General features: G+C 50.2%; 2 protein-coding genes across 2 annotated transcripts in view; both read left to right on the forward strand.

Annotated features, from left to right (window-relative positions):
• Positions 1 to 4061, forward strand: part of lsm14aa (LSM14A mRNA processing body assembly factor a) — a 7072-nt gene extending 3011 nt beyond the window's left edge. The window contains exons 4-9 of the mRNA XM_005753295.2: positions 875 to 1078; positions 1368 to 1550; positions 1636 to 1792; positions 1878 to 1916; positions 2002 to 2245; positions 2432 to 4061. Coding sequence (XP_005753352.1) covers positions 875 to 1078; positions 1368 to 1550; positions 1636 to 1792; positions 1878 to 1916; positions 2002 to 2245; positions 2432 to 2455 — 851 coding nt within the window. The 3' untranslated portion in view covers positions 2456 to 4061. The remainder of the gene's footprint in view (positions 1 to 874; positions 1079 to 1367; positions 1551 to 1635; positions 1793 to 1877; positions 1917 to 2001; positions 2246 to 2431) is intronic.
• Positions 4062 to 8713: 4652 nt separating this feature from the next.
• Positions 8714 to 12142, forward strand: part of gpia (glucose-6-phosphate isomerase a) — a 9091-nt gene continuing 5662 nt past the window's right edge. The window contains exons 1-8 of the mRNA XM_005753296.2: positions 8714 to 9006; positions 9887 to 9977; positions 10238 to 10306; positions 11093 to 11212; positions 11289 to 11372; positions 11442 to 11588; positions 11709 to 11780; positions 11921 to 11965. Of these exons, the coding sequence (XP_005753353.1) occupies positions 8888 to 9006; positions 9887 to 9977; positions 10238 to 10306; positions 11093 to 11212; positions 11289 to 11372; positions 11442 to 11588; positions 11709 to 11780; positions 11921 to 11965 (747 nt within the window). The 5' untranslated portion in view covers positions 8714 to 8887. The remainder of the gene's footprint in view (positions 9007 to 9886; positions 9978 to 10237; positions 10307 to 11092; positions 11213 to 11288; positions 11373 to 11441; positions 11589 to 11708; positions 11781 to 11920; positions 11966 to 12142) is intronic.

The raw sequence follows: 12142 nt of genomic DNA on the forward strand, positions 1-12142 counted from the left end.
TTTAAGAGCATCTTAGTCCGACAAATACGACAATAACGACCGTCGCTTTCATGTTCTGCAAAAAAATGTGCTTTGTCGTGTATCTGACGGACAAACACCAAACCAGTTCCACATCACTGAAGTTGGGTTAGTTTTTACAAACCAGTTCTGGTTCATCTGTTTCACTCAACAATCGGCCATGTGCGTATGAAAACAAAGGCACTGCGCCTGCGCGTTTTACTCATATTCTATCGCGATATTTCATTTTCCTATCATTGCCCAACATTATACCGGTATTACCGTGAACGGTATAATATGGCCCAGCCCTAGTTGAGGGTCTGTCTGTGACCCTTGTGCCACGTAACTCATGCCACAGGAAGCGAGCAGGGGTGGTTTGTGGCGTTGGCGTGACTGAGCCATCAAGGCCTTCATTTCCTGCTCCACATGACCTCCACGCGGTCCAGAGGATTAAAAGTCAGCTGCGATGTTGAAGCTGCCGCTTGCAGCGCGTTGTCTGCTCGCCAGTTGTTATAAGAAATCCCGATTGCAGCAGAGACGCAGCGAGAATTTCGCCTTTACTGTTACTGCAAATGTTTGTTTCACGTGATCGTGTCATGGACCCATCGCAGTTCGCCTTTTAATGTTTTTGCTTTATTGTGCAATCTTTACTTTGTGTTAAATGACTTCAAAGGTCAGCACAAATTCCTGCGCTGCTTCACCACCGTGTGATGCTGAAGAGTTGTATGAGTCACTTCCTGTCCTCCTGCAGTGCTGAAGCAGGAAGTGAGGAACACCTACACGCCCTGCTCAGTTTCTCTGATATGAGTTTCTCTCGGCGTGATCATTGATGATCGAGTAGCGTCGCACTAACTGTGACCTTTCCCCGGTTCTGCAGGTCGAACCAGCCCAGGTAACCTGGACCCTCTGAGGAAGAGTCCGGTCCTGGATCAGGCAGCCAGCGCCGCCCCCTCAGCCACCACCACTACTGCACCGGCTCCTGGCCTGGGACGCCGAAGCCCCGCCCATGGCCGCACAGCCTCCTCAGGACAGAGCAGCCAGAAGGCGCAGCACTCGCAGGAGAGCGTGGACACAAGGAGAGGTGAGGCTGTAGATGCGGCGTCGGCACCACACATACCGCTCTGTGTTTACAGTATGAGCCAATCGGAGCGTGACGTCCATCCTCACTGTGTCCTATCAGGTAACTGGAAGTCAGTTGAGTGTCACCTGACTTCCTGTTACCTGCATGTGTGATTGCTAACATGTGACATTACCTCGAAGTGCTGCGAGGTCGTCCGTCATCGTGGATGTGCCTCAGTTCACGTCCTAGTGTCTCCCCCTCTAGTTACCACGGTAACTAATGTCCTCCTCATCCTCCCTCTATTCTTCAGCTGCCGCGGGTGCTCCGTCTAACAGACGCGGAAGAGGAGGCGGTCACCGCGGCAGAGGACGCTTCAATGTGCGCCGGGACGGCCCAATGAAGTTCGAGAAGGACTTTGACTTCGAGAGCGCCAACGCGCAGTTCAACAAGGAGGAGCTGGAGCGCGAGTTCCAGAGCAAGCTGAAGCTCCGAGGTGAGGTCACCGACGGTGGGCCGAAATGCAGCGTTAAGCGTAACGTTCGTCTGAGCGTGTCCCGTTTCTGTTGTTCGCCTCGCAGACGAGAAGGCACTCAACGGCGAGGATAAAGGCGACTCTGGCGTGGAGACTCAGAATAGCGAGAGCAACGCCGACGACGAGTGCGACCCGCTCGGGCCCAACTGCTACTACGACAAGTCCAAGTCGTTCTTCGACAACATCTCCTGCGATGACACGAGGTACGAGTGCTGTCAGTGTGGGCGTGGCTTCTGTACACTGAAGGGGGCGCGGTCACTAACAATGGAAATGTTTTCTGTCCGGCAGGAAGACGAGCGAGCGGTCCGGAGGGTCGGGGTTCCCGAGGTGAGTCGCTTTAACCATAGCCCCGACCACTTCCTGTGTGTAGCGTGCCGCGTCTCTCGCTCACCGCCGCTTGTTTCTCTTGCAGGGAGCGGAGGCAAACGTGGGCGGAGGAGCGGCGGATGAACGCTGAAACCTTCGGCATCCCTCTGCGTCAGAGCCGAGGACGCCAGGGCTACCGTGGCCGCGGCGGCACAGGTTATCGCGGTGGGCGGGGTCGCCCGGCCAGCCGGGGCTCCTTTGGGCCACCGCAGGGAGGCGGTGGCGGCTACAGGGGAGGATACAGAGGAAACCAGGCCGGCCGGGAGTTCGCCGACCTGTCGGCGTACCGGGTGAGGTCACGTTATTGTGTTTTAACTTCGAGACAGTGAAGGCTCAGGGGGCGGGGTTAGAGGGCTCCTGTCAGACCAACACATGACTTGTGGAAGTAGGAGCTGGAGTTCCGCCCTGTCCTTCTGACCTTAAAGTCCGTCGCCTCTCGGTGCTAACGTTGGCATTTGTTCCTGTTTTTCTTGCAGAAGGACGACAAAGTGGCGTCGTAGTAACGGCGGGAGGAGTTGTCGGCACAGAGGCGGAGCTTCTTCGGAGGAAGACGAGTAGTTGTTGCTGTTTTGTTGAAAATAATGAAGTTGTGTATTTGTCACCAGCACCGGTGTCGATGCTTGATGCAGCGTAACCTTCCATGTCTGTCAGCGGCAGCGGCGAGAAATCCTCGCAGGCAGCAGCGAGGCGTTTCTGTCATGCCGTCTGTGACGACTTGTCCGACCAATGCCTGCTGACGTAGCTTTACGGGCACTTACTTTCCTCTAACTTCATCGCCAAAATGGCTGCCCGCTCGCTCTCACCTTTGTAATGTGTATTTTTCTACTGCTGCGTAGACTTCCTGCGTTCTTCTTCGTTGCCGACCCGCTCGCCCTCACGCGTCGTGACCCGCTGTTTCTTTCCCGCGTTTCCTTTGGTTGTGGCATAGGGTTTGGTGTTTTCTCCCTCGGTGTCGCGGTCTCACGTTAGCGTAGCCGCCGACGTGCACACGTCACTGGCGTTTCTTTTTCTTTTTTTTCTTCCCGGGTCACACACTAACCGAAAGGTCAAAGTTCACCTTTCTGTCGCCACTTTGTTTTTCCTCATAGTTTGTTTCAGTTGGAGGTGCTGCGGGAAGTACGGAGGACGTTTAATGCTTAAATTAATCCGTTCCCACAGATTCATTAGAATTCCATACTTACCATATGGAAGGTTTAAAATGCCACCGTTTAGAAAATAACTTGTAGATGGTTCACTTCATGTTCCTTGAGCGTGTTCAGTGATGGTTCAGGAACTAAGATGTCAAATAAACTTTATAAAGAGTGAGAAATGAAACCTGCAGCAACAGGAAGTGCTAGAAATATTTTAATTCTGACACATTAAAAACAAATGAACTAAATCAGGCGTGATATTCGATGTTTGCTGTCAGCTGTGAGAGTCCTAAAGACACGTACAGATGATTGAAATCACACTGACACATTAAAAGCGTCTGCAGACAAAACTGAAGCTTTTTCTTGATTTAGGCATTTAAAGTCTTCCGTAGTAGAGTGCGTTTTGCACTTTCCTCATCGTTAACTCGTTCGTACACTAAATAACTCTGCGCTACGGTTACCCTAACGTGCGAGCCCGTAGCCGCTGCAGGAAGTGATGTCAAGTAGAACAAGCACGAGCTCGCTGTAGCATCGTAGGTTAGCAATATTCAAACTTTTGGCGGGTTCTTACTAACGTGAGTCCTGACTCCGCCCCCTCACAGCCAGGCACGTGCAGTGTGACCTCAGGATGCGTTCAGGGTTTCCTTGGCGGTGAACACATCCTCTCAGTTTGATTCTCGCTGCTGTGATTGACAACGGGTCGATGCCCCCGCCGTCCAATCACAGAGAGACTTGAACAGGAAGCGAGAGATTTTGGACTCGATGTGTCACAGGACTTGATTTAAAGGCCAGTACGGAAGCTCATCAGGGCCAGTAAAGGTGCAGAGTAATGGCTGGATGGACTGGAGTTTATATTTGGCCGTGATGGGCCTCCGTAGGTGTTGGAGCTGCACTTTGACACGTGTTTAAAAATCAAACTTGTTGAAAATAATTGTTTTTAATGATGACACGAGCAAAATAAATTGAAGTCACTGATTGTGTCCGCCTGCTCATTGTGTCTGCTGGAGGTCAGAGGTCATCGTCAACACTTTGGTGTAAAGGTGATTGATCTGTGTCGCGGGGTTACAGGCTGGTGAGGGGTCATCATTCCTTCAGGTGAGCTGCGTCTCCACCCGGGTCTGATGATAATTCCAGGTCTTTGAGTGCAGAGACGCGTGGACAGGTTTTCCACGCTGAGCCCAGGTCGTCGAGTCAGGTGTGTTCTTCTAAAAGCTCCAGCAGCTCAGACTGAACGTGAAACGAACGCAGAGCGGCGCCTGAACTGCTCTGATGATGCGTTTGAAGCGATCGATCCTCTCTGTGGCTGGACTGAAAGGAGCACAGAGGCACTAATCACAGCAGCACAGGAACGAGCTCTGAGCACAGATCCATGGAGGCCGGGGTCTATCACAGCAGGCAAGACCCCAGGCTGCGTAACGATGAGACAATCCAGCACATAACAGCAGGGTGCACGATGCTAGCAGGCAGGGCGTACATGGAACGCCATAACCAAGTGGCCGGCATTATTTTACATATAGTTGGGGTATTTTCACTGTAAGAATATTCAACACTGATATCAATACATCAAAAAAATGTCTCTGTGCAAAATCGGTTTAAAAACAAACAACTTTGGGACACTGTGGCTGTGATTTGAATCGGGGAATAAGCCGTGACGTGACCAGTGTTGTACCGAGGCAGGCATCACCGACAGAACGTGTTCCCCTGTGTCGCGAGCATTCACTGGGCACGGCGTGAGGATCCAGTTTACTCCGCCCCCATCACAGACATTAGACATGGAAGGAGTGATGTTTTAGTGTTGTGAAAAATGAGTGTTGTTACCTTTGAGTGTGAGGGTTGCAACAGAAAATGATGCATTTATTGTTCTCACGTTGTATCGGACGGGATTATTGGAACAATCAAGGACATTTTGCCTGATAATTATTTGTATCCTGTAACTTTACTGTACAGAGACCTAAAACCTCCAAAGTTTCAGGAGTAGTTGGTTGTTATAAGAAGTATTTGTGAACTCAAAATCAAAAACGTGGGATACTGTTTATCAATGAGTTGGAGAGCCCAGCGTGTGCTCCCAGCGCAGGGGAAACAAACTCTGTTTGGAGACATTGAAACAATGTACGCTGTAGATGGCCGGGACAGACCATCATAACACTTATAAATGTCTTAAAGAGAAACTGCAAAGAAAGTCGAGGTTTCCTTCAGCATCCAAAGGCTCAGAAACAAACTGTGACAGGAAGAGGTCTGCAGACAAAGACACGACCGAATCAGAGGACACGTTCCTGAGAGTGAACAGCTGTGTGATGGCGGCTCACAGGACAACAGCTTCAAGCAGCTTCATAGTGGTCGTAGTGAGTCCAGTTTCAGCTGTGAGAAGACTTCAAGCTGCAGGTCCTTTAGTTCATCACACAGGATCTTTGTACGCCGTTGAGTGGGTGAAAGGACTGTTCCACAGTGAGTGGCATCAACTGTCAAACACGGAGGAGGAAGTGTGATGGTCTGGGGCTGTTTGCTGGATCCAGGGTCAGTGACTGGTACAGAGTGAGGGGCTTCCTGAACCAAAACAGCTACCGCAGCACTCTGCAGCACCATGCAGGACCCTCTGGTGTGCATCTAGTCTGTGAGGGCTTCATCCTACAGCAAGATAATGATCCAAACATAAGTCCGAGCCGTGGCAGAACCACCTCAGGAACGAAGAACGAGACGGTAAGGTTGTAAACGTGGAGGTCCAGCACAGTCTCCAGTAGGGCTGCCACGATTTGTCGACTAGTCACGATTACGTCGACTATCAAAATCGTCGACGACTGATTTAATAGTCGACGCGTCGTTTGAAGCTTTGTAAGATCACAAAAGACGCAGGAATAATAGCAGGATTTAAGAGTGTAATAACGGACTGAAACAGAAGATGGCAGCACTGCATGTACAAGGATGCCAGCTGCCGTTAAACCCTGAAGAAGAAGAAGCTGTGTCCCAGAATTCATAGCGCAGCCCAGCTCAGTTTCCAACAATGGCGGCAGCGAGTTAGTTTTAATGTTACTCTTATTATTCTTTCTGGGTCACAAAATAAACGTTTAACATATTTTCAGAATGTAGCTGTGTAAACCTCAAATATCTGCTCAGTTTATCAAGACACCGCATATTTTCAAAAGCGCTCCGACGTTTTCGGAGACGTCTGTTACCCACTAGCTCGATAGCTAGGCGGGGGCTAGGCTCACTAGAGCCGTGAGAACACCGGACTCCCGGCAAATCGTTTTCAAACCCACCGCAGTCTTTCGCTACTCAGGTTAAACATGATATATGAGTCACTTAGATAACTTAAACATGTTATTGTTTGGCTTTTTTCAGTGTTTTATTTGTTCCTGAGTAAATCGGTTTGGCTGAGATTAAAGTTACAGTTTTTACACAGCTGAATAAACGTCAAGCAGACAGCTGATTATCAGAAGTGTGAGATGCTGGAGAATTTACTCCGGTGTCCTGTTATATTTTAGACAGCAAGGAGTTTATTAAACTTCACCGAAACAATCTGCAAATGTCATTAAAATTAAATAAACTATCATCTTGTCTTTATTTTTAGTTAGCACCTTAAAAGCTTAAAGCTGTAAGCTAATGATAGTTATATAAGAGCAGATGCTGCTGGTGCAATAAGCTGTAGTTTTACGTCCAGTGGGTGATGATCTGATTAGTCGACTAATCGCATAAATAATCGGTGACTAGTCGACTATCAAAATAATCGTTTGTGGCAGCCCTAATCTCCAGACTGAAACCCCATCGAGCTGGTTTGGGATGAACTGGACAGAAGAGTGAAAGCAAAGCAGCTACAAAGTCCACAGATATGGGAGAAGATTAGACTTCTGTTGTAGACAGAATGCAGCGGCTGTGTTCAGCTGTTACATCTGCCAAAGGAGACACTTTAAAACATATTTATATGATTTTTATTAAATAAGGGTAGCATGGTGGCATGCCTGTTGCCTCACAGCAAGAAGTTCCCGAGCTTAACGCCGCCATGTGGGTGGGGTCTCTCTGTGTGGATGTTCTCTACATGAGTGTGTTCTCTCCGAGTACTCTGGCTCTCCGCCACAGTCCAAACACATGCAGGTAGGAGGGTGGGGTTCACTGGACATTGTAAGCTGTCCATAGGCGTGAATGTGAACGCTTGTTTCCCCACCTGTCACCCTGTGGCAGCCGGGACAGGCTGCAGTTTGACTGTAGCCCCTATAATACATAACTATGCAGCCCAGTGAGTATAAAATCCACAAAACTACACATCAGGTTTTTCAGTTACAAACACGGGTGTAACTTCAGTTGGTTTTGTTTTTTGTTGCTTAAATTCACACAAAGTGTCAGAAACCTGCAGTGTGATGAAAACACTGGTCACCAAAATTCAATTGGATCCCCCCAACTTTGTTGAAAATAAGAGATGGTATCAAGCACCAGATCTCATTTTCATTTTTCAAGAAAGATCGGAGCCAATTAATCTTTAAAATGCCATTCATTATTTCAAAATCGATTGCTTTTAAACCCCCCTCTTCATAGTCTTTTATCACGTCCCTGTTACTGATATAATGATGTTTATTTTTCCATATGAGATTAAAATTCACCTTATTGATGTCTTTTATAATTCTTGGTGGGATGGCTAGGGAACAAGCTGGACAGATTCATCTGGACAAAGATTCAACCTTGGTCAACATTATCCTGCCGAACAACGTTAAATCTCTCTGTAGCCAATGGTTCAGAGTTTTTTTGCATTTGTCAGTTGTATTCTGAATATTCTTTTCTTCACTATCAGCCATGCATTTAGTTATCCAGATTCCAAGATATCTGATTTCATTTTTGACAGATATATCGTACAAAGAAGAGTGAGAACAATTGTGGATACTCATGAGTTCACATTTGTCCAGGTTCAGCCGTAGTCCAAAAGCATCAGAAAAGATCTTTATTGTATCTAAGGCCAATGGAATTTGTTCTTTATTTTTTAGAAAGATTGTTGTATAAACGGCAAGCTGACTTATTATTAATTTGTGGTTATTTATGTCTAATCCTTTGATGTTTGAATTTATGACAGTAATAGCAAGTAATTCAGTGGCTACAATAAATAAAAGATGTTAGCATAACATAAACAGTGAAGCTGGAGGATGAACGCTAACTTTTTTCCTCTCGATAAAAGTTAACGTGAGGGTTCCTGATGGTTAGAGACAAATGCAATCACATGGCAGGATGCTGTAAACGGACCAAACTTCAGCCAGGAGAACAACTGAGATAATCCATCCACAATACCAGGTTAGTCCTTCATATACTGCTGCATGGGCTGGGCTGCAGCTACATGGTAAGGGTTTAAACACTGAGCTTTAAAATAAACAGTGATGATGAAAACGGAGAGAGACCGACAGTGATCACTGACTATTTTAGGGGTGTTTCAGATTAGATAGAACAAGATACAAAGCTTATTTTAATAAACAACAGTGTCATATGCAACGCTAGGATGGCACTAGGGGTGGCAAGAGAGCATTTTAGGGTGGCACATGCCAGCCCATGCCAACCCCGTAGATCTGCCTTGTCGCAATATCGACGCAATATCGTCACTAATCGGCTTCCATACTTCAGTCCCGCTGCCTTTGAGGACGTGACGGGTCGGGTCTGTGGGCGGAGCTCGGGTGGTGGGTTCTATGCTGTGATTGGTTGGGAGCGGCTCTTTCCTCGCGGTGCTCCTCCGTGACTCCCCACCACATTCAGTCCAGTACCGGCTGCGGAGGGTCGAGTCTCACCGGGGAGCGTCTTCAATTTGTCCACATCGAGCACCGAGCAGCCGCCATCATGGCTCTGACCGCCGACGCAAACTTCCAGAAGCTGAAGCAGTGGCACGAGGCAAACGGCGCGAGCCTCAACATGAGGGCCCTGTTCGAGTCCGACCCGGATCGCTTCGGCCGGTTCAGGTGAGGACAGCCGGAGGACGTATCCCCGTGGTTGGAGGTCCTCAGCGCTCCGCCCGGTTATCGATTTTCCTTCTCGGACTGTGACCGCAGGTGACCGACAAGGTCACCGATTCGCTCCGCGGGTTTCCGCTGTAAGCCCCCCCCACCCCGTACTCCCTTCGTCATCATCGCCCCCCGCCCGGGTACTGAGCCCGAAACCTGCAGACCAGAGGCCCGACACCCGGTGGCTCCCTCCTCTACCGATATGGGTTACTGTTAGCTGCTTGCTAAAACGACTGCTTCCATTATCGGACAGTCTGCAGAGATTTCCTGTTTGTGCCGAACCTGCGCACGTGCTTACTAAGCGTTCACCAACACACCACCAGGCCCTCGCAGGTGGGTCTCAGGTGTGGGGTTGACCTCATACTGACGTTTACGTTGCAGACTGTCACGGGAGCGACAGGTTGCCTGTGGCGCGTCTGTCCGTTAATGGAAGCAGAAAACCTGAAGGAAGTTTCAGGTGTTCTGCTTCCATTATCGGACAGACTCGCCCGATGTCAGGGCGGGATGCGGGCGGTAATGAAGCACAGGAGCCGGGGGTGGGGAGCCGGGGGTGGGACAACCGGGCACCGGTTCTGCCCGCGGGTACGTGCGCTGTGACGCATCCGCAGACAGACTGAGTCATCGCGTGAAAGAGGCCCACGTGCTGAGGGAGTCTGAGCAGAACCATCACAGGAGGCGGTGTGAGGCGTTTCCTGGACCCTCACACTGTCAGCTGAGGGTGATGCTGCGGTCATCACCCTCAGGCGGTTGCTCTGTTGTTGTTCAGGTCCTGTGTTTGGCTGCTCTGTGCGTGTCTGTGAAACTGGGTGTAAATAAAGGTTTTTGGCTCTGCTCACAGCACCACCCTGCAGACGGATGATGGCGACATCCTGATCGATTATTCCAAGAACCTGATCAACCAGGACGTCTTGGCCATGCTCCTGGCCCTGGTGAGAACACACTCGGTGATTTTGAAAGGCAGCTGGAGCTCACCTGTAGCAGCAGGTTCAGCTAAAGGTGAGCGGAGGAGGCGTGCCTTATCTGCTCAGAGCTCCAGTGAAACAGGAAGGTTTCCACACTTTATTTGGAAAGAGAAGCGTTGCGCCACGGCACCAGTGGCGGGCGCCGTGTCGACATGTCACCGCTTCCTGGTGGTGAAATGAGCTTCCTGAAGTCACCTGATTGCTGCCCGTGTGTTTCCTGTGTGCAGGCCAAGTCTCGGGGGCTGGAGGAGGCGCGGAAGAGGATGTTTTCCGGAGAGAAGATCAACTTCACCGAGGTAACGCCTCCTCACACGTCCACATAGAAACTAAAAGGGGAACGAAGGTCACGTGACCGCTTTCCTCTAGCTTCACTTATCCTGACATCATTAATCCCACGAAGGTGTTTATCAGGTCGATCGAGCAAAGGTTTGTAGAGCGAATAAATGATTCAGGTGTGTGTGTGCACTTGCGTTAAAGTACACCTGCGCAGGCTCGACCTGTACGCATCTAAATTCCAACTGACACTCAAACGGACCACGATGGCTTTATTTTGTTGGTTTCAGAGACGCTCTTCATCCTCCACCTGACACCGCGCAGACTCAGAGCTGCTGACACACACACACACACACACACACACACACTGAAGGTCAATGTATTGCTCAGCAGCGGCTGATTGAGCAGCTCCTGATCAACACGATGGATCACAAATCTTAAATATTTACGCAAACACGTTTGTATCACTTAAATCAGGCTGTGTGGTGACGTCATCGATCACAGGAAGCTGTTATACTTTTACCAAACACTGTAAATGGCTCCTGTATCAATAAAGTTCAGCCTGTTTGAATGTGCTGATGGATCCTGACCTGATCGGGGGATTCCACAGATCTGATTGATCAGTATGGTGATGTCACACCTGCTGATCTCTAACCTGGGAGCAGGGTAGGGTCACAGCATCTGTTGCCATGGTGATATATCCCAGTGTGAGGTGGCCCTCAGACTCGGAGGTGACTCCGACATCAGCGTGTGCGTTTGTGTGAGGGGGTCGCTGCTAACTCCGTTGTTGTTACCGCATGCGCTCACAGGGCCGGGCCGTGCTCCACGTCGCTCTGAGGAACCGCTCCAACACGCCGATCCTCGTCGACGGCGAAGACGTGATGCCCGAGGTCAACAGGGTGCTCGACAAGATGAAGGCGTTCTGCCAGGTGAGTGTGTGTCTGTGAGCGTGTGTCAATGCGTGTGACGCCTGGAGGTCGTGACCTTTGTGTCGTGCGTTTACAGAAAGTTCGCAGTGGTGACTGGAAAGGCTTCAGCGGGAAGAGCATCACTGACGTGGTGAACATCGGCATCGGAGGCTCCGACCTGGTGAGTGACCGCTGAGCTCTCGCACGCGCGTCAGCAGTCATGTGACTCACTGTGTTGTGGTGCGTTCAGGGCCCTCTGATGGTGACGGAGGCTCTGAAGCCGTACTCGGCGGGAGGACCGGACGTTTGGTTCGTTTCCAACATCGACGGGACTCACCTGGCCAAGACGCTCGCCAAGCTGAACCCCGAGACCACCCTGTTCATCATTGCCTCCAAGGTCACACACGCCTAACTCCTGGGTCTGAGCGTGCTCAGTCGGTTGCTTTCAGTTTCGAGAGACTCTATTGGTTTGAGTTACTGTTTGCTAACTCTCCGTTCCTCACTCTGACCTTCTCAGACCTTCACCACCCAGGAGACCATCACCAACGCCGAGTCCGCCAAAGACTGGTTCTTGCAGACCGCCGCCGACGTGAGTAGACCCGAGCCTGACGCAGCTGCTCTAAAACACACAGTCGCTTTAAAATGGAGGCAGACGGGGTCAGGGGTCAGGGGGTCGGGTGGTGATCTCTCCATCACGCTCACGAGCTTCTCTCCTCTCATCCTCCACAGAAATCTGCTGTGGCCAAACACTTTGTGGCTCTGTCCACCAACTCAGTGAGTCACACACACAGACACACACACACACGCAGACACACACACACGCAGACACACACACACACACACACGCAGACAGACACACACGCACACACGCAGACAGACGCACACGCTCTCATGCACACAGGTAGACACACACGCAGACACACACACGCTCACACGCAGACACACACACGC

This window comes from Pundamilia nyererei, unplaced genomic scaffold, assembly GCF_000239375.1.
Source record: "Pundamilia nyererei isolate P.nyererei 1_Seehausen unplaced genomic scaffold, PunNye1.0 scaffold00419, whole genome shotgun sequence".
Lineage (NCBI taxonomy): Eukaryota > Metazoa > Chordata > Actinopteri > Cichliformes > Cichlidae > Pundamilia > Pundamilia nyererei.